Raw genomic sequence first — 22,576 nt, 5'->3', positions numbered from 1 at the left:
AGTGACAGAAGGTAAAAAAATACAATATTGGGAGAAAAGTTATAAACTACCTGATGTAAACCAACACACACACACACATACACATAAACACCCAAACCAACAACAAAAAAAGCTGCAGTTATAATATACCTTGGGACGGGTCCATAGTGCTTACTGAAGCAAAACTCATGCTGATTTAATGTCTAAAGCTGCTGGACTTAGTCTTTAGATTGTTGTATGTTATGCTTAGAAAAGAGCTCAGAGACATTGCTTTTTCCCCTACATTAGATTAATTTTATAGAAAGAGTGCTGTTGTGGGCAGTAATGGCTGCAAAGGCACGATCACTGTTGAAGCAAGACCAGATACATAACTCAGTGGCAGCGGAAAATGAAAAATTCACCAGTGCTGAGCAAAAGATGATCTAATTCAGTTTATATTTGGATGATAGCATGTTTAGAGCCTATATTTTCTTGCCTTTCTCCAGAAGGTCTGAAGCAATACCATGCCTCCAAAAAGCTCACTCATCTCTTCTGTGAGCGCCTTTCAGAAATAGCACACATCTTTTTCCTTTGCAATGCTTTGGTTTTTCTAAGGCAGTTACTTAGTTTTCACTTTTCTCATAGGAGATGTACTTAATCTATTGGCATTTGACATATTTTCCATCATCAATCTGTTTTGTACACTGTGAAAAGGCTCTGCTTGCAAGAAATTCCTAGTGTATATTCTCCCATGTCTTAGTCTGAGTAACTAACACCATAAGCATGTTTCTGTAGAGTCCCAGGTGGTTAACTAGAGCATGGGATAAATGACTACTAATGAAAACATATGATTCAACAATTTCTCAATTTATTGTTGTTTAAAAAAGGAAAGCCCAAGACAAATTACTTGTGGAGTAGACACATTCCCCATATTGAACAAGATTGTTGTAAGAGTTTGAGAAAACTGCCTATGAATTACAAACTCTGGTTCAGGTTGCTACAGATTTACTGTAAGAAAACTGCTGTCTCAGGAGTTGTTTCCTCAGTCACCACTGATGGATACATACTAATTTTTCAGTACATGTTGATTGGATGGAAATGATCAGGAGAACTAAACAAGATTTTTTTCTGAATGTCTGTGACATAAACTATGACTTATCCCTGAAACTTTAATTTCTAGTCCAAAGGCCCCAAAAAGCATGAGCCTCCAGGGCAAAGGTGTATTTTGAATGACAAAACAGCCAAGAAAGAAGGCGCGGTTGGCCTCAAGGATAAGCTGGGGATAAATCTGGTCTCCAGTCCTGGGAAGACACCCACAGACTGAGCGCTAGCACCACAGAATCGCCTGAGCTAGAGCAATTAATCATCCAAAGAATTTGACTGCTAGATTCCCCTGAGGCAGGAGGCGATGGTGCAGGAAGTGGTGGAAACGCCCACATCTCTAATTTAGTAAAAGCAAGAGGACTCCTGCTGTCGGAGGACGGCAATGCCTTCCAGCCCGCGGTTCGCACACCGCTTGCTTGTGTCTCCTCTAAGAAAGGCCTTACAAGCACCTGCAAGCTGAGAAACACGGCATTCAGAAAGTTCAGGCGTTTGAGAGTTAAGGCTGCTCATGCAATTGCAGTTTGGGCTCCTTCTGCTAATGCTTTTTTTGATGACAACCTCAATTACTTGATCAGATAAGGATCTTTCCTGCAGTACTGCTGGCAGTGCTGTTAGTTTCAGCGTAGACCTTTCTGTCTAGTGAAAACTGAAGGTATTCATAAGACCTCGACCTGTTTCAGCGTGATGTTGCTTCCCATGAGCAACCCATTTTTGTGATAAGGGACAACCTTCAGGCAAGCACAAGAGGTTCTACTAAGCAACAAAAAAATTCAGGAGTGTTTTAGTCTTAATTTTTAAGGATTTACTAGGAGGAAGGTCAGTCTCTTAGCCATATCTTCACTTCAGAAAATCAGTGCAGCTCCACCGTAATCACAGACAGTTATCTCAGCTGCCAGATTTAAAATGATAGGTGTCATGTAGGCACAAACAATACATGACAAATATTCTAAGTGTTTACCATAACTGTGAAGCATTGCCCATATCACAGTGTGCTAAAGCCTGTTCCCAGGGAGGAAAAACCAGCACGCAGCTGACAGCTGCTCCCTCCCTGAGCAAATGCTTCTTCACAGGCAGCACAACCCTCGGCTAGCTATTTCAAAAAGGGAGACGGGGGGCCTTCATCAGACTTGATTATTGCCAGAAAGAATGAGCTCCAGCCTTACTCTCCTGTTAGCCTGATTTATAAGGGCTTTTCTGTTGCCATTTGTTTGCTCGTTTTCCACTGGCCTGCTAAAGTTTGCCAAGCTCAGCGAGGTAGGAAGAAGGGACTCAGTATTTTGCAGCTGAACTTGCTGTTGCTTTCCTATAGCTTTTTCCATATGCTACACGAAACACGTTGAATTTGCATGCATTTGGAATTATTTTCGCAACTTATCTTTTTCCTCTGCATGGCTATTCCTCTATTTGCAGTGAGAAATAGCATGCTACTTCACCAGAGTAAACCATGGAGATGTGAATTAACATCCTCCATTTGATGCAGCTGAGCACACTTCGGTATGACAAGCAACCGCTCAGCCCAAGGGAATGAACTGATCCCTAATGCAGCCTAGGTCTTGGGCAGTCTCAGTGCCCCACCAAAAAGTAACTCGGTGCAGTCATTGATACTAAAAAAAGAAAATATTTAAATTGAGGGTTATTTTAATTTTCAGACGATTACTGACTGCTGCGTCTTCTTCTTTCTCCCTCCCTCCCCCCGATGTTTTGCTGAATTTTATTCCAGACTCTCAGAGGAGGCAGTGTGACCATGCATAACAATATAAAAACAAAAGTATAGTTATAACCAGAAGACAGCAATCCAAATCCAAGAAAAAAAAGCCACTTTTACAAATGCAAGGGATGAAAGGCCATGGTTTTTCCATCAACTCGTGGACACCATGGCACAGCAAGAACGCAGTTGTGTCCTTAATGCCTAGCTGCAAGTCCAACATCAGATACCAGAACCCAAGACAACTTTGCGGGCAACCTGGGATCTTTTTCAATCCTGCCAGGTTTGGAGTATATTGGCATCGCTGCAGTTACATTGTATAAGATACAAAGCAAGAACATGCAATCAGATAGCGAACGCTCACTACCATGGGGTTTTACCTGAAAACAATGTTAAGTCGCGCTGTGTCTCCAGTTCCATCTCAGAAGTCATTAATAATAACAATAATAATAATAATAATAATAATAATAAATTTTTAAAAATAGGAAAACAGCGAAGTTTGCCCGGCAATTACTGAGCAGGATTTACACGTCCTCTTGAAGCACATGCCAAGAGTCTTTAGTGAATCGAGGCCACGGCGACAGCCAGGGAAGGCTGGGTACTGCCCCTCGACAGCTGTGCCCCGCAGCGGGGGTTTCTGCTGGGTGGGGCGGGCTGTGGGATGCGGGAAGTCAGTGATCCATGGAAGGCCACCGCGCAACCCTTCGGCGGCGGTCCCTGCGGGAGGGCTCGGTGCTGCCAGGGCTGTGCCTGTCACCGCCCGCGCATTCCACTCCCGGCGCATCCCGCTCCCGGCGCATCCTCCTCCCGCGCACGCCGTTCCCACGCGCATCCCCGCGCACACGCCGCCCCGACACCTCTTCCCCCCAACACCCTCCCACGCCGTCCCTTCGCCCACGCCCGCGGTCCCTCCGGCACCGCCCGTCCCCGGGGCTGGATCCCCCCGGCCGCCTCCCCCGCTCCCCCGCGGAGCCGCGCTCGGGCGCCGCCGCCTCCCCGCCCCGCCGCCGCCGCCATGGCGGAGCGGAGCCGCGGCGCTCGGCGGCGGCTGCTCCTGCTGCTGCTCCTGGCCGGCTCCGCCGCCAGCCCGGCGGAGGAGGGCGGCGGGCGGCGCGAGGCGGGCGGCGGGGAGCACGGGGAGGAGGCGGCGCGGCACCACGACTCCTCGTACGGCACCTTCGCCAGCGAGTTCTACGACCTGCGCTACCTCTCCGAGGAGGGTGCGGCGGCGGCCGGGGCGGGCGGCGGGGCCGGGCGGGGCGCGGCGGGCGAGGGGAGCAGCCCGGCGCGGGCCGGCAGGGAGCGGCGGGCCGGGCGGGCGCGGGGGCGGCGGGCGCGCTGTTCAGCACGAAGGCCAGCGCCCGCCGCCATCTTCCGCCGGCCGGGCGGCCTCAGGCAGCGCTGCCGCTCGGGGCCGGGGCCGCCGCGGGGCCCCGGGTGCCCTGCCCCCGCTCTCCGCAGAGCCGCCGCGTCGCTCCGCGGCCATCCCCGGACACGGGCATCTCCCCGGGCGGGAGGCCGGGCCGGGGGCCGTCGCCTTCTCGCAGAGCGGGGCCGGCCGGCGGCGCCTCGCCTTCCCCTCTTGCAAAGCTTTCCGGGTTGGAAGCGTAAAAAGGAGTCCTGGGGTGTGTGGGCTTCGAAAGGACGTGTGAGGGATGCCCTAAAGTGTCACGAAACAGTGTGCTCGTGGGTTTGGGGGTGTGCTTTTTTTTTTTCATTTACAAATGGCGGAATGTTAGAACTCCACTTTTGCGGCTCGGCTGCATTTGTTCAGTGGATTTGAAAATACGTAAGAGGTGAGAAACTAGCATATCCTGTGACCTGTGTTTCAGTAATGCGCCGCTACACACTGCTGTGAAATTCTGTGAACTTATTTGTGCAGGGTAATTTACCCGGCCCTTGATACAGTTGGTGGAGCTGTGATTTGCAGCTTTCAGCATACTTCTCCATTGCCATTGTCAGAAATCTAGGGAAGTGAGTCAAGGCTCCCAAATGCCCAAAGTTGTGTAGGTCAAAAGTTTGTGTGCTGATGCTGTAACTAACTGCAGTGTTCATTTCCTACTCAACGAAGCGCTATGCCTACTCAATGAAGCGTTTTCAGAGGACTTTCTAGTTTCACAGCCAGCACTTTGGTTTTCATCTGGCTAAGTAAAAGAATATCCTATTAAAATACCTGTGCTTATGCAACAGCCACCAGCTCCCACAAGCCAAGACTGAATAGGTCTGTTAGTAAATGTTCTCACTTTCTCCTTGGTACTGTCGTGCAGCAGACAGAGGATTGCTTGGAATCATAGCTCTCATTGTCTGGCTCTTCTGCGTCTGCCTTCACAAGTGATTGCAGGCCATAACTGCAGGCAGTTCCCTCTCTTGATACTCTCTTACCTTTTACTGCAATATGTGTTTTATTTTACTTCATAAAGGAGGATGTATTATAAGGTCCTTTCAGTATCCATTCCTACAGCTCTGCATCTAGTGCCCTGCCTGCATTTATACCTAATGCTGTCGTTTAGGGCTGAGGAGTCAGTTCTCTTTCCTGAGGGGACTACGAGTGCACAAAGAGATAGCTGAGTGGAGATCCCTAATTGTTGGTTGACTACAGTAGTCCATGGTCCTGCTGCCTTACATTAACTTTTGCCCTTCGGCATTCTTCCCCTTCCTTGATGAATGTAGGAGACCTGAGAAAAGTTTTGTTTTCAGTTATTCACATTACTTTGGTACCTGGATCCAGGACTATCTGAGCAGTGAATTGTGTACTTGACAAAGTAGTCACTCATCTGAACAGTTCAGGTATCAGCAAATTAAATGCTACTGGAACACCTTCTCTTTAGTATTAATGTTTTTTAGTCCTTGTATTTTATTTAGTAATGATTTATTCTGGTTATACAGGTTACCCTTTCCCTGCTGCTCCTCCTGTGGACCCATTTGCAAAAATCAGAGTGGATGACTGTGGAAAAACCAAGGGATGCTTCAGGTCAGTCTGAGATAAGAGATAAAGATACCTTTATGTTTACAGATGCTGACTGATGGTATTGGAGACTTTGGTTAGTGTTTCACAGTCATTTTAATAAATGTTCATTATTTAAGAACATTCTTTGTAGTACAGGCTATATTATTTGAGGACACTAGTTTATTTAAGAATACATGTCATAGTTATGGACGTACAATTCCTTCACATTTCTTGTATTTTCATGAAGCGCTTAAAAAGCCTGAGCAAGGAAGGTCAACAGAGTAATATTGTGTGTAATTGTTTGCTGTACTGTTTGAATACTATACATTCTTACACTAAAAGAGTAATAACTGCAAACAATTAATGCTACTTTATGTCCAGCAGAATATATGTTTTACTGCCATTATACTGAAATGCATTCTTCTAGGTTTTTTTCTTGCAAAACCTTTATTAAGTTCCATAGCAGGAAATTTCAAGGAAAAGGTTATGTTTATTCAATTCCATTTAGGTATGGTAAACCTGGATGTAATGCAGAAACTTGTGACTACTTCCTAAGCTACCGCAGAATTGGAGCTGATGTTGAATTTGAGTTGAGTGCTGACACAGATGGCTGGGTGGCAGTGGGATTTTCCTCAGACAAGAAAATGGTAAGATGCGTACAGTTCTTCGTGTTGGCAATATATGCACTTTCACATGCTAGGATTTCAATGGTTTATATATATTTGTATATTTGATTGGTGAGAAACAGAGCATTTAAGGTAGAAGTGACTTGCTGAAAACAAAGCACCATTCAGTAGCCCCCCTGGGAGCACTGCCTCACAGAAAACTGCTTCATCCTTCCTAACATCTCCTTTCCCTTCTTCTCTGAGAACTACAACAGTATTTCAGTTCAGCTCTGAATGTTTGAATGTCACTAGCTTTTTGTCTTTTTATTAGAAAAGCCCTCAGGGATAAGCCAATTCACATGGAAATGTCCTGTTGTGCTTTATGTCAGTGTAATTTGGGCAAAAGACACACCATAAACTGAATAGCAAGTGATTTTATTCTTCAGTAAATCAGCTGACTTTCAGCAATATAAATTTTTATTTCACTATTTAATTTAGGAAATTTTTGTGTTTCTTTCATACCTATGTGTTGTTCCAGGGAAGCCACAAATGTGTGAGAAAATGATTCCTGCTAATTTAAACATATATACTCTAGAAAGCAGTCTTGTTAAACTTTCTTCCCTCTTCTGGATTTTTATTTGATTTGGTTTTATGCTTATTCCTGTACTTACTTTTTCATTCAAAAGCTCCACTTTTCATTGAGTCTTAATGAGCAAAACAGAAGCATGTAATGTGTGGACTTCAGAAAACCTGGGCAATAGGTGACTTATGCAAAGATGTTTTGTCTGTGATCCTGGTAAAATGTTTAGGATTAAAATTCAGTTTATAATATAGGTGTTCATGTACAGAAACATGCATGAGTATATAAAACAATACTGGGCCTATGTCCTAAATCACAAGTCAAAGAAAGGACTGTTTCTTGTAAGGTTGAAAGTAGCAGTCTGAAAAGATACAGGAATTAGACATCCTGGCCTAGAACCTACAAAAAAAAAATTATTTGGAAGACTTGCACTGACTTAACAGCATTTTTACCAGACCCAAAATGAAAAACAGAAAGCAAAGGTGCTTCTCAGTCATTATTACACATGCTTTAATATGACACTGGAAATAAACACAATGAAGATAGAAGGTTTTTGTGTCATAAAGAACAGTTCCTGTCACAAGAAACAGTTTGTGGTTTTGATGTAAAGAATGGCTTTACAGCCAAGTTTTGGGAAGAGTTTAGAAGCCTGGCAATGCAAGTTCTCAACAGGGTTTTCAAAGCAGCTCAGCACCTTTAAGTATTTGTCCTCAGGCTATCAGATTGTGTTTCCAGTTTGTAGCTCTGAGGTACCTGCAGTGGACTGCAGGGTCCCACTGCCCTCCTCTCATCAGCCACTGCGTATCATGTAATGCCCGTAAGTCAGCTGGGCTAAACCAGCCAGCATCTGTCTTCCTCTCTGGCTCCCCTGCTGACTCCATCTTTTTCATAACTTCCAGGATGTTTTGGTGTCCTGGGATGCACAGGCTTTGATGGTAAAATGGCTCTGAGTCAAAACAGCTCAGCTGTGAGAAATGGGCTGTGCTTTGGAGGCCCTAATCAAAATGGTGTGGCCTGGATAGCTTCAGAAGTTCAGGAAAAAAAACTACTTTGTGTCCTCAATAGATTTTTTAAAAGTCCTATGACCTATTTCTTTGTATCAAATAACATTTGCTTTTCCACTTGCAGGCTTTTGTGCCTTGGCAGGATTTTGTAATGTCATTCTGTTAACTGAAATTCAAAATGTTTTTTTCTTTCTTTTTTAGTTTTCTCCTTCAGTGTAAAAACAGCTTTATTTTTGCCTTTTTCGCCTTAAGAATGAGGGATTTGTGCTTAGATGTATAAAAGTTAAGTTGGAAAATAAGTTATGGAGAGCAATCATAGTCTCAAGACAGAAGCTGGAAAGGTTGTCTGTAGCAGCACCAAGGTGCAGAAACTGTTCAAGCATGTGTTTTACCTAGTCGTCCCCTCTTTCCCCTCACTTTTGGCACATATTTTACAAATGCCCATTGCAATATTCCCACAGTGCTGAAATACATGCTTTTTCTCTCTTTTCCCTGTAACAAAGAACCGAGGGGTGATCACACTAGCAAGCATCACGTCTATCATCAGTATGACATATCAGAAAGATGAGTATGGGAGGAGCAGGGCCTGTGTTTAATACAGCACTGATAGCTGTGGCACTCATCCAGCTTGGATAGTGTTTTAATGGCTCTTGGTGCTAAGGCTTCTGTGAGATAGCACTCCTGAAGTTAATGCTCATCCCTGAGTGTTACAGAGCTCTACCACTTTGTCAGTCACCTTGAGTAACTGTTCCAGCAACTGCTTTGGTATTTCAATGAATGACCTCCACAAATAAGTGTCTCCTTCTTCCTTCTGTCTGTTGGTTCTTTGCTGGCTGTTTATGCTAAGTGAAGAAGCACATGTTGATTACTTTTTTCCTTGTATCTTATGGCACACTGTATTCTGTTATTACATGCTGAACATTTCTTATAAGAGATAAAAGAGATAGGAAAAGTGATGTTCCCTTAAGTGAACATGAGAAGAGATTAGAAAAGACTTACTTTAATTGATGCTATTATTTTCTCATATGTAGTAGATTTATTTCCTCTGTCTCACTAAATAGTGTATTGGTTTTCTGTCCATGATTTGATGCAGTGGATTTTGTACACATCATGGATTCAAGACTGCCACATTTTATGAAGCAGTATCCCAGAACTTCACAAATAGCGAAGAAAACAGCCTTCCACAGATCAATTAATTATGTGATATCAGAGTGATATCATATCCTACAAATATATGTTAAGTAAATAACTTTTAGAAAGATCCAAAAGAGAATTCAGAGATAGTAAGGGTAAGTAACTATTGCTACCCAGTTACATGCTTTTCAATCTTACTGAAGACACCTGGTTAGGGGAACACATATTTGTGTATATATAACTTAGAAAGAAGGAAGGAGTGTCCCAGGTCTTGATTAGTTTTGAATTACATAAATGAGGAAGTGGTTTATGACGCTTTTGTTTTCCATCTTCCAATTTTTTTTTAACCTTGTAGGGAGGAGATGATGTCATGGCTTGCGTTCATGATGATAACGGAAGAGTCCGAATACAGCACTTCTATAATGTTGGTCAGTGGGCTAAAGAAATCCAGAGAAATCCTGCTCGAGATGAGGAAGGGGTTTTTGAAAACAACCGTGTAACGTGTCGATTCAAGCGTCCTGTGTATGTTCCCCGAGAAGAAACCATCGTAGATTTGCACTTGAGTTGGTACTACCTGTTTGCTTGGGGTCCAGCAATCCAGGGTAAGTTGATCTCTGTTACCAGCAGAACTGATGTGCTGAGATGGATAAATGTCTTTCAATAACATGATTCTTACTAGACATGCCCTCCCCGCCAAATTTTTGTTTTTTTTAATGAGCTAAAATTCTGGCAGCATGAGGCTTAAAAATGGATAAAAAGAAAGACAGGAGTCCAACATGTCTTGTTTTTTTGGCTATATACCCACTATCACCACTTCCCAAAGCTGAATTTAGAAGAACTTTGTAACTAGAAGTTCTTAATTCCTTTGAAGAATGTTTGTTGTTTACTTGAATTTCATTTGTTTTATTCAGAAATTTAATTTCAGAAAGGAAAGAAATGAGCCTACTCCCTGACAGTGTAATATTGCATGCTTTTGTAGGTTTGAAAATTACCTGTCTGCCTACCTGTTTCTTTGGTGGAGTTATAGAAAAAATTGCATCTGACATTATTTCTTTCTGCCCTTACCTGCTAAAGGTTCTATAACTCGTCACGATATAGACTCTCCACCCGTGTCAGAGCGTGTTGTCAGTATTTACAAGTATGAAGATATTTTCATGCCTTCGGCTGCCTATCAGACCTTCTCTTCTCCTTTCTGCTTGCTCCTCATTGTTGCACTGACCTTCTATTTATTGATGGGAACCCCATGACCAATGGAAAATAGCAAGAATTTGGCAGTGGAAGTTTCTCAGGATGGACGGCTATATGGATGGACAGTGCATTTTTCTATTGGAATTTATATCACATCACCATCCTCATCTAGCTGCTTTTGAACATAGTTAGCTTCTCAGAAGAGTGAAATAACCATCTCCTTTGAGTGACAGAGTGGTGACAAATCATTTAAGAATAATCAGTGAACACATAGGAGAATATTTTCAGTGTTGTGATTTCTTGCTTAAAGAAAATGAGACTTTTGTAAAATCAATGTGTGTGTGTGCGTATGTGTGTTTGGGAGGGGTGCCTGTATGTGTGTTTAGGTGAATTTAGTGATGGACATCTTATCAAATAACAAAATTGCCTTCCAAATTGCTTCAAAAAAGCAAATTTGGCAAAACACTGTAATGCTGTTTGGTTCTTCTAGAGCAGGGAGCACAACTGCAAGTGCAGTTTCTGATCTGCAGATCTGGATACCAACACAGCAGTATAAAAGTAGTGGACAGTTCTCCCAATTTCTTTTTTTTTTTTGTAATATATTTATCAAAGTGTGCTTGCTGTGGTACTTTCCAAAACTAAACTTGCATATTCAAGCATTAGCATGGGTTTTTTTCCAACAGAAAGAGATGACGAATGTCTTTATTGTGTTTCAGTAGCCTTTTGGAAAGAAATGGCTACTTCTTTTAAGAGTGAGATATAAAGTAATTTAAACAAGGGGAAGGGAGAATACAGCAATATAAATTCTCCATACATAGGAAAACCAGGTGTAAAGCATGCAGAATATAAAAGTTCCCAACAAGCCATAGGATGTCCTCCTAATAGATTAAATCAATTTTTCTCTTTTTATGAAAAAAACAGTAATTTTGCTGACATGTAAATATATTTTTAAGTAATTGTGCAGTAGTATGAAGTAATCTCTTTTTCTGTGTTGTATGCCATTATATCCTGTTCATGTTAAAGGTGACTGTGGGCAGCTGGTGTTATCTTACAAAGAAATATAAATGAGATTATTTGTAAGGAAAGACAGGGATTAATAAGAACAGCAGTATCTTTTGTTCATCAAACCACTGCTAAAATGTAGCTATTGTGGAAAAAGATGAGCTAAAAAGGAAACACGTTAGCTGTTTTTATCACCAGTAAATAGTAGAAGAGGAATGCTAAATATTACAGAGATGAAAAGTGTCAAAATGTATTTATGAACCACAGAATATTATAAAAACTTTGAGTGTTCTTCACATAATAGGAAGCGTACGACACATTTACATGTAGCAGTCAAATGTACTTAGGTAAGGTTACTCATTCACTTTCCAACTTACACTAAAATTCTACTTAAGTAGAATTAAAATCTAAATAGTGCCAAAGTTTTATCTAATGTGGTGCGCTTGAGGACTCTCTAACATAGAATGTGGTAAAGTATTTGTAAAGCAACTCCTTTCTAGTCTCATTGCTGCATGGAGTATAAAATAGTTAACTAGCTTGGCTGGGTTTGCATCCTTATTCACAGAATGATGTTTGTAAACTAAGTTTTTTTAGGCTCAGAATTCTTCAAACCTATGCTTAAGGTATATGAATTAGATTGAAGATGAACTTACCTTCATAGCAAACACTTTGTCCCTATTTCAAAAGAAAGATTGGTTAATTTTTTATATTTTCATTGATGTCTTTAAGGATTTGTTCACTTAAAATTACTGGACTAGAGTTGGGGAGAGGGAAGAGAAATTCAGAAAGAAGTGAACTTTAAAAGTGCATACAATAGCTTTATTTAGTATAGATTACTTCTCTCGGGTTGGTTTACTTACTCATCACCTGATCAAGTAGAGACCACCTAATAAGGTCTGCTTTGGCCCACGACAGCTGCATAATTTAACTTTAAGATTGGCTGGAGCAGATAAGCAGAAGCCTGGATAATGAGCTTTACATTCAGCAAACAGGTGAAGTGAAGAAATCATTAGAGTAAATTCTTTGTCCTTCGTACTAATTTGTAGGCAGCTGGGAGACTGCAGCTCTTTCAGGGTTGCTTTAGTTTATGGCTTGGTATTTACCGTTTCAGCGATTTGCCTGATTACCCACTAAAGGGCTAATTTAATAACTTAAAGGTACTGAGCTAGGATAGAAACCCGGTTTGGCTCCTCTTTTCTTTAATAGAGTTCTGGATTTAGGATAGCCTGGTTGGACCTGAGCACACAGGTATGTTATAGATGACAATAATAATACTAAGATAAAATTGTGTGACAGCTGTCAGTCTGCTTTCTACATATATGAAGTTGGGTGTGTTTAAAATACAGGATTTAAAGCAAGAGCAAAGTACTTTACATTATATTTTATTCCTTTTTCAGATTACTTGTCAGTGTGCTGTGTTTTTCTCATCATGTTTTTTCTCTTGTTGAAGTACTAGCAGAAATGAGCAGTTCTAAAAAAAATTTCACCTAAGCTTCACAGTACTTAATTAGCCTAATAAAGTGTCTAATTAAAAGGGAGGAAATAAAAGGCCACAGGAAGCAGAAAAACAATCTATTATCTGGCATTTAAGTGGATGGTTGAGTTTAGCACTGAGTTTATCTAAGAGTTCCTCTTCACAGTGGGAAAATCAGGACTATGGAATTCAAGTTAACAAAGAAGGTATGAGTTATCTAGAAATTACTAGTTGGGATGAAATCTGAGGAGAAGGTTATAAGGGAAATGTGGTATGTAAGTTTGTATGATCCTTCGTAAGTCTTAACATTTGAGTGGGCATGCATAGTAACTTGCCATGGAGGGTATTTTGGTTTTCAAATGTTTTGTCTTTTTGGTTTCTTTTTAATATTGGAAAGTAGGATTTATCCCTGTTATACAAAGTTACTATAAAGTAGCAGTCTTCAAAGTAATTTTTAAGTGATTATGGCATTTCAAATATTTTCTGTTTTATTTTTTTTTCTAAGTGACTGGTACCAGCAGAAACTAGAAGAAAAGGCCTGCATTGGAAAAGGAGGCAGATATTTCCCTCTCCAAATAATTTTTTGTTTCTCTAGTGTGATTACGACCAAACAACTGTTAAAGAGCACATTTCCTAAGTACTTTAAGAATTGCTTGCTGCACAGTGACTTAATACAGAGGCAAGGAGCTTAGAGAGGGCATATTTAGAGTATGGTGGTGGTTGGAAATGTGACTGTAATTATTAATTAGAAAGATTTTTTTTTTGCGTAATTCCTTTTTTTTTTCATTGCTGGTTTCAAATAACTGTATATTTTTAGGTATAGGTGAGGTGCTAATTGATTTCCCCCATCAGAAAAAAAAAAGCACCTAGCTGATTTGATAATGTCATTGAACACAGGGTGATGCTGTCTTCTCTTACCATAAGGGAAATATTCTGGTTTTGAAAGAGAACATATTGATGAGAAAAGTTTGAACTCCCTCTGTGGCCTTCTTGTCCATCTTGACTGGTTTTGCAATACTTGGGTAGCAAGAGAATAAACACTTGTGGCCTCCCTAATCTGAAGGAACCCCCAGTTTGGGTTAAATAATGTTAAAGCTGTGTTTGGCACTGACTTTCCCAATCTTCAGTGCAGGGATTAGAGAATGATTGATGTGGTGTACATCAGCATGCCACTCAGGCAGTGGTCTTGAAGCTCACTTGGGGCACCATATCCTGGGTCTGGAACAAAAAAAGAGCCCTGCAACTGCCTCCATGTACTAAATATCTACTCAGTTATTTCTCAGTTACTGCTATAACTCACATAACTGCTGTAAGTTTAAGGGAAGACACAGGTCTTTCTTTTTTTTGTTTGGTCTTCTCCTTACTTTCTCATCTGTCAAATGCATCAGACATTTACATAAAAGGAATTTTTTTTTGTTTTAGAGAGTAGACCTCTGTCAGTTCTTTCACGTTTTTTCTGGGTCCATAGGAAGTTTGCACCCTCTGGTACTCTAGAGTCAGAATTAAAGTTTATATGCAAATTATGTAACTTTAACAGCATGTAAATGGCATTTTGTGACTTTGTGGTTTCATTGGTTTGCCACACTCTTGTGTAGCAGGTGTATTTCCCCCCACCCTCCTCTTGTTCTAACATCTCCAAATAATTTCCCAAAAGTAAAGTATTTGTTAATAGCTTTACAAGAAGGAAATACATATTTCAGAGAATTACAGAAGGTCTAATATCAGTTATTTTCAGAGGTAACTATTGTAAGTGTTAGTGTTTTGTACAAAATATGACTTTGCGTAGAGCCTTACATTTATGATAAAAATCAGAAATACATTTAAATATTACAGTGTTTCTCTGCTTCATGGAGCTGTGGATGCGCATAGCTGACATGAATTGGTATGATCCCTTTCAACCCTGACTCCACAGCATGTAGTGACACTGGTAAAGCAGTTTGCTTGAATGCTGCACGGTGGGGCATTGATGACTCCCAGCAGTTTGGAACAGAAGACTGGAGAGACTGGGTAAGGACAAATGACCCGGGAGGGCTAATGGTTTTGGCATACCTTCTATTGTATAAGTTTACATGTGACAGCGCCCATCTGGCACCCTTTATCCAGGCAAATATTACTTGATGTCATGAGAAGGGAGTCTGATTTGAATGAGATTTTGGCTTTTAGGCAGGTCCCAGCTGTGTAAGGGCTGATGTGGGCAACTGGTCAGACTATGCCACAAGATGTCCTCTGCTGTTAAGCCTCAAGGTAAGAGCTGGAGGCTTGATCTGGCCTTCAGAGGTATAAAAACCTCTCAAGACCCCAGAGGCAGTAGTGGCAGTGGGCTGCAGCAGGGAGTACTTGCTCAGTTTGTTTAATGGCCAGTGAGCAGGTACTCCCTACTGGCTGCAGTCTGGGTATCAAAGGATGGGGGCTCTAAATCTTACCTTAGCGGCTCCGTACATTAGCTCCTCTAATTAAAATTTCATTATCAGTATTTCTGTAGCAGTGTGTTTGGGCAGCTCTCCCTCAACCTGCCCAGGATAGCTATGGCTCTTAACTGAAAGATTTGAAAGAAAATGTCAAGTCCCTGTGTACAAAAACTAATAAAAAAGAAAATAATTTTTTTAACCATATGCCAGCTTTTTACATTTTTTTGTCCATATCTATTTATTTATATGCAATTTGTATGTTGAGGTATCTGATTTTTGCAAATACAGAGTAAGATCTAGGTAAGCCTTCCTTTTCTAAACATTTTTTATTAATATGAAATAATCACTTTGGTAACTTTTTTTTTCTGTTTTCACAGTAGGTTTTATAAAATTACATATGCTTAGACATGGTTATTTAACTAATTTGGGCTCAGATAGTGAGGCAAAAGAAGTGCAATTTTGAAATGTCAGAGAGGATATGTGCAGCTTGTGGAGTCGATAGGTGTGAAAATACAGACTTAAAAGACATTACTTGGTTTGAAAATCTGTGTTATGACTTGGCAATAGCAATGAATCTACTGTAAAGAAAGGGGCAGATTTTTTTTCTTGGGTTACAAAGTATTTTGAATAGCACTCATAGACTTACAGACTATCTCAGGTTGGCAGGGACCCATAAGGATCTTAGAGGCCAACAAACACCCTGCTCCTCACAGGACTGCCTGAAGCTAACCCATATGACTAAGAGCATCATCCAGATGCTCCTTAACTTCCCTGCAGAGCTTGTTCCAGTGACCGGCCACCCTCTCAGAGAAGAACCTTTTCCTAAGCTCCCATCTGAACTTCCCCTGACACGGTTCCATAGGCATTCCCAACTGTTGCTTTTGCCCTCTTCCTGTGTTACTTATCGAAGTAGGAATGCTCTTCCAAACCAGTGTGAGGTTGGAATAAGTGCAGGACTTCACAACCTGTATCTTAGAACAGCTGCTGCTCCACATAGGCTCATTCTGATCTGCAGTTAGAGGCTGTTTAGGAATGTCCTTACAAGATGAGCTTTTCTGTGGCATTCTTAAGAAATTTTCTGTAAAGGTGTTGTACTCTTTATAGACAAGAGCATTACAGAATTACCAGTACTCTTCTGAGCTGTTCCTAAATGATTCTTAAATTCATATTTGTGTTTTTAAAGAAGTAATTGGATTTTTCAGAAGTGCTGAGCAGCTGCAAATCTTTTATGGCTCCAATGCTTACTCAGGGAAGCGAACATTTTATAGTAACTAGTGATTTAGCTTCATATCTCTCTCTTAGTTTCGACATCATTCAGTTCAATTTCCTAAGGTGGTGTTGGTAGAAGGCTAAATAAATGAAATATTCACTTAGGTTTTGTGCCAGGGAATAAAAATATTCCTGCTGATTTTTCACAACAGTGATCTGTAAGGTTTAGATTAATGAAAAATATTCTTCACAGAATTAATGTTTAGGCAGTGTGGTTTTGCTGAAGATATTTGTATGTGCATGTAAAGTCTGAGGTTTATATAAGAAAGTATAAAAACAAAAGGCTAGATTCTGCTCTGGAGACAAGACAAAATACAGAACTCTACCTGTTCCCTGGCTGCTAGCTGATTTTTGGGAGACAGAATGATCCAGGAAAATATATATAAACCTGAGATACTATGTGTGTGGGGATTATGTTTGCAGTTCTTATACATACACCTTCTTTCACTTTCTTCAGTACAAAAATTAGCCTCACAGTCTTAGACTTACTATGGTGTTATCTTCACTTTTTTTACTCTGAACAAGCTGAAACAAGGATAAGTTCAGTAAGTCAAAAGAATGTTGTCATATAGAGTATTAGGGTAATAGGAAAGTAAGCACAGATGCCACAGTCAAACCTAGGAGAAAAAAAAAAAATCTCATTATTTAACTCCAGAATATGGTGTGTGCTTCTAAAATACTTGGCTGCTCACATATAAAGCAATGGGTACTTTTTCAGTTTTTTACCTTTGGTGATATGAAACGAATGATAAATATTGAAATATAAAAAAACTACCACAATAGATTTTTTTTTTAAATCTGGAATTAGCATTCAAGTCTTCATAAAGTGATTCAAAGATGAAATTTCAAACCTATTAACTCATTAGAAAAATGAAATAGTGGGACCTTGACATTTGTGTGTGATGTCCCCAGCCTTTATTTTAGGCAGATATATTTCATTAGCATATTGAGTTCTGTTTAGGTTAAAACAGATGCTTAGTATGCCTTGGTATTTCTGATTTATATGTCATGAGGTCTGGTTTGCTTTAACCTCTTTGCAGATAAGCAGGCTGTCATAACCGTGTGAACTCTTGCCACTTGTTTTGTATTACATGAAGTGTAATGGTTTAACCTGAAATGTCATCTCTACCTTTTGACTTTGTTCAGCGTTCTCAAGACTAATATACAGATAAAACATACAAATAAGCAACTTGTAACTATAGCGTTAAGTGGTGTTCTGCATTCTTTATGCCAGGCTTCGTTCTGTACGCCAATACCCAGCAGCCACATGGAGTCAATGAGCATTTGGTTGGGTAAGAGTGCAGAATGGGGTTTTTGTAGCCCAGAAGAATTTGCCAAACTTCTTTGTATTTATGCTCTAGTCTTTTCAGCAAAAATAACACAGGGTGAATAGATAATGAAATTACAGTGACCTACGGGACTGCTTCACAATCAGTGCATGCCCTAAAATATTGCTTTGTAACATCTGTTTTATACTAAATGTTGGTGTTCAAGTGAGCCTTGTTAGCTATTTGACAGTGACAGACAACAATATTTATAAAACTGTTGCAATAAATGCCTTTTTAGTCTAAGAAAATGTGTGGTATGGCATTTATAAAGGGGGGAAAAAGTCTCTTTGAGGTTAAAGAAGTCTCTGCTGCTGCCTGTGTTAATAATTAATTCCCATGCCATGGGCTTGAATTTTAGCCTGACTAATTCCATTTAAGTCAGTGAGGCTGGTCACAGTAGCAAATTAACAGACATGAGAAGACCACCTTTTTTTTTCACCATGCAAATCACAGTGAAGCTGTAAGTAAATGTGATCATCTCTATTTTAGCCAAGTATTAACCCCATTGTCCCTTGCTATTAAGTATGTAGAATTTAGAGGTTCCTATGGTGACCTCTATGCTGTGTTTTTGTAACCTATTTGATACAAATATGATCGAGTTGCAATATTACAAATTTGGGTGTTCTTTATCTACTGTCATCACTGCCCTGTTCTGTGGCCAGAGTGGCTCCTGAAGCAGCCAGAACAGGCTTTTGCAGAAAAGAAGGAATGAAATTATATTAAAGATTGGCAACAGAGAGGAGGAAATGCCATGATACTCGGCAAGCAAAAGCAGCTGGAGAAGTCTCTCAAACAGGGATGTTTTGATTTCTGAGATCTCTCAGGTTTGAGCAGGTATTTTATCTCCTTACTGGTGGGCTGAGAAGAAGAGTTGGCTCAGGGCAACAAGAAATGTTTTGCTTTTACACTGTGTGGTCTGTTTGTTGTGTTTGTAGTATTATTGCAAGCCTGTAGCTGCAGGACAGGATGGCTCTTGTGTGTGTCAGCTACTTCTGCACTGTCCAAGCCATCACGATCAGTAGAGGCATTACATATACCAAATACATTTAAGTAGATTTAAATAATATTCTCTTTGTCTTGCACTATGTGACTGCTGACGGATCGGTGAGGAATTTGTCACAAACCTGACGAATCCAACACATTCTCCTGTTACTCAGATCTCTCTATATCCAGCTCTTGTTCTCTGCACACAGCTATCGTGTGGGATAACCCTGCAAGATAGTGCTCTGGATTTTGTCCATCCACAGGTCCTAGTGGTGCTGTTTTGCATGCCTTTTCCAGCGACTCACCATTTGTGTTGGTGCTATTGACTGCTCTGCCTTACAACCACACATTCCATTCCTCTTGTTAACTGAACGAGATTCAGTCTTCTGTGTGAATCCTTCAAGTGTAGCTCTGCTATAATTTTGTATACTTTAACTGAGATGTTGAACAAAGTTGTTTCTGCAATAAAGTCAGGCACTGCTATAATCACTGGGTACAATCAGACATGGTGTTCCTAAGGATTGGTTTTCATTTTATTTTCACCAATATTTTATACATGACATTTAACTTGGAGCCTTCTCACCTTAGCAGTTGAGCTGCATAAAAGACTAATTTTTTCTTTAGCCCAAAATGCAAAGGTATATGCAGGTGACCTCAAGATGCAAGGTTTGTATCTTAACGATTAACTTTAAAGATAATATTTTTTTTTCTTTGCTTCTGCTGCTAGTGAAACTGTAGTAGTTTACATTGAGTATTTTTCATTGATCTGAAGATGGTATTACTTTGTCATTAAACTGAGGTGAGTTAATGAAGTGACACTATCCTCAACTGAATGTCCACAAATGTTCAGGAGTGCAGGTTAAAACAAAGTGTCTCATGCAGGGAGTTATTTTCTAAATACACAGGCCGGTGCTGACACCTTGTGGCTTTGTTCCTGACTTATTTTATAGCTCCATGTGGTTATTTTGGGTGTAAATAATGATTAACTTCCAGTTGCTGGAGACAATGCTGGCATTGTCTGTCTCCTCTGCTTTGTGGCTGCCTCAGTGCCCAGTATTTTGGTATCATGTAAGACAGCTTAGAACTTTGGTCTGACTGCACATCGAGTGAATAAAGAGCTAGGGGTGTCTGACCTCTTGAACAGGACTCAAAAGGTGTCAGTTCAGAGCACAAAATCGTGGGTGCTAGTGCAGAAGCACACAGAAAGTATAAGTTTCTCTTTCACTAATTAATACTTGATTTAATACTTCCCTCTACACAGGAGAGCACCAAAGGCTGTCAGTACTTACCACATGTACTTTTAGGTGCATACATATTTTCTCCACTGATGCAAAAGCATTCCTTTGCTGCCCTCTTCACCTTCAAAGAATTACTAATAGGAAAAATATTGAAAGAGACTGCTGTAGAATTTCTGGCAGTATAGGAGCCTGAGGTGTGCTACTTATCTTCGACCCTAAAAATGCCTAAATCACAATGTATCAGTGCAATTTATACCTAAATGGGTATCTAATCTAAGATCTCTTACCATTTCAAATCTTAGACAAAATCAGCTGTTAAGTCGCTATTTGAAATCTGTTGTGGAATTAAGCTTTAGAGGCTGGGGTGTGTCTTGTGAAGATCACACATCCTCTCTCAGCTGTCAAAGAGATTCAGAGATTGTTTACTGATATTTATGGGTCATGTCCCTGTCCCTAAGTGTTCCTGTTATGGTAATACATGAATTAGAAATCTTTATTTTATTGCATTGTTCGGTTTTTTTCCCCTTTCTAATATGTTTAGTTGTTTATAATGGATAGTGAAAAACATAATGGGAAAGGAAAGGCCTTAAATAGTAGGGACCAGATCCTTGGCTTATGTAAATCAAGTTGAAGAGGTGACAATAATTTCTGTTCCTGAAGAACACGGCTGACTGAGTCTGTTAAGAAAAATGAAAGGAATAAGGATGTGCCTATGAAGATTTGATTGGCTGGCATTTCTGTTTACCTAACAGAAGGATTGGAACTCTCTGCTCTCCCCCGGGTAAATTTTAATTGACACTTGCTAATTGAATTTTAATGCAATAAAGGTATTGTAATGAGCCATTAGAGTTTGGCTTCTGAACTAAAGAGAGTAGTTCAGGTAGCAATGCATTCTTGTTACCTATTTCAGCACCCTGCCAGGAGGCAGATCTATCTGATCAAAGGGCTGTGAGTGACAGTATCAGTTTAAAGTTCAATAAAAGCTTCTCGTATGGACAACTGTTTATAATGCCTCATCACCATCAGGATCAAACAAAGTGCCTGTAGGTTTTTAAGTGCTTTCACTGCATAAAATTAAAGCACTTTGTTGAACCTACACGTGATCTATTCAGCAAAGGGGAAACAAGGAGCTCCAGGAGCTCAGAGGAACCTTTACATGTGTGAGCTTCTGTGTAACTGGCAGGAAAGGCTTTGCAGGGACAAGTCAGGACTGCAGTGCAAAAACCTCAAAAAACTGGCTTGGGCCCAGCCCCACCTACAGTTTCAGTATGCAACATAGTCACAGGAAGTGTGTGGGAAAACCTCTACCTTTCACCCTTGGTATGATGGTAGGGATAGGTCTCATCTAGCCGTTGTCTTTGTATTGCTCTGCATTTAAAAGCTAGGTTATGAATAGGTATATTCCCACTTTACAAGTTAAAGACAATTGTGCTCAGATCATTTCAGCTTTTTGACATCTCCATCCTGCAAGAAATGTTCCGTGGACTCCAATCTAACATGAAGTTACATAAGGTTAAATGTGCACGTAAATTGGAAAAAATACAGGAATTTGATTTTTTTTTTCTTTTAAAAAAAATATCTGTGCACTTTCTATATGTTCAGTGGTATGAGACCTCTTTATTATGATGTAGAGGATATGCTCTATCTCCTTGAAAAGAAAGAGGAAGATCCCTCTGAGGGTTTAATGGCAGCATTACCAATAGGGTTGTGTTAAGCTGTGGAAGGAAAACTGAGTAGCACAGTGCCAGTACTGAGCTAGTTCAAACGTCATGGATTTCAGCCCTTGCAAAACTTGCTCAGACGACGTGTATTTATTACAGATGCATTCAGACAACCTGTTAAAATGGTAGCTGTTGCCCCCATGCCCTTTGATCAGGGGTCTGGTGTATGCCAGCTGCAGGAAATCAGCTCCTCTAGATTATTTGCAAATAGCATTCGATGCGATACAGCGTCATAAATGTCAGGTCTAAAAACCAGACAGAACACCTACCTCTTCAGTGTGCCTGATTGCCAATAAAAGAGTGGATGCTTCCTTGTTAAATACTTTGGTTCCAGAACATGTTCAGACAAGACAAAATTCTCCAGCTGGTCTAACCAGTCTTGCTCTCCCACCATGCAATGACGCTCCAAATCTCCGAATTTGTTCCGCTCCCCGAGACTACAACAGCAGTAGGGAGAGGAGAGCGTATAGCGAAGCAGGACGGGGCTGCACTTCTAGGATAGGGGTGAGGTTGTGCCGTAAGCTGCTGCGCTCTTCCGTGCTCCAGCCCTTGGCCGCCTTCTTCCCAAACGTCGCGAAGGGGCCGGGCAGCCTGGGCCCGCACTCGGCGGCGGCCGGGCAGTGTCAGAGCCCCGGGACAGCCCCGCAGGTGCTGCCGGGCGCAGAGGGCGCGGCCGGCGGCTCTCCCGGAGCAGAACTACATTTCCCAGCACGCTTCCCGGCCGGCACCGCCCCTTTCCCGCCGGGCTGGGCGCACGCCCGGAGCCCCTCGGCGGCGGCACTACAGCCCGGGCCCCCTGCGCGCCCTCGGGCACGACCGGCCCGGCCGCGCTCCGCGCCCGTGCCTGCCATGGCTGACAGCGCAGAGCCCGCGGCGCCTCCCGACGCCGGTCCCGCCGCGGCTCCGGACGCGGGTCCCGCCGCGGCC

General features: G+C 41.3%; 1 protein-coding gene and 1 long non-coding RNA gene across 2 annotated transcripts; one reads left to right on the top strand and one right to left on the bottom strand.

The window, feature by feature from the left end:
* Positions 1-3,755: 3,755 nt before the first annotated feature.
* On the top strand, positions 3,756-19,176 carry FRRS1L (ferric chelate reductase 1 like). The gene is made up of 5 exons (XM_039570163.1): positions 3,756-3,987; positions 5,654-5,738; positions 6,223-6,361; positions 9,393-9,639; positions 10,112-19,176. The coding sequence occupies exons 1-5, from the start codon at positions 3,783-3,785 to the stop codon at positions 10,282-10,284; spliced, it is 849 nt and encodes a 282-aa protein (XP_039426097.1). The 5' UTR covers positions 3,756-3,782; the 3' UTR covers positions 10,285-19,176.
* Positions 5,810-22,568, bottom strand: LOC109143850. The gene is made up of 3 exons (XR_002044224.2): positions 21,919-22,568; positions 19,980-20,062; positions 5,810-9,674 (listed from the first exon to the last, which is right to left on the bottom strand). It is a non-coding gene; the product is annotated as an uncharacterized LOC109143850 (long non-coding RNA).
* Between the last annotated feature and the right edge of the window lie 8 nt (positions 22,569-22,576).

The sequence above is a fragment of the Corvus cornix genome, chromosome 2 (assembly GCF_000738735.6).
Source record: "Corvus cornix cornix isolate S_Up_H32 chromosome 2, ASM73873v5, whole genome shotgun sequence".
Taxonomy (NCBI): domain Eukaryota; kingdom Metazoa; phylum Chordata; class Aves; order Passeriformes; family Corvidae; genus Corvus; species Corvus cornix.
This window is presented reverse-complemented; position numbering and strand designations above follow the sequence as displayed.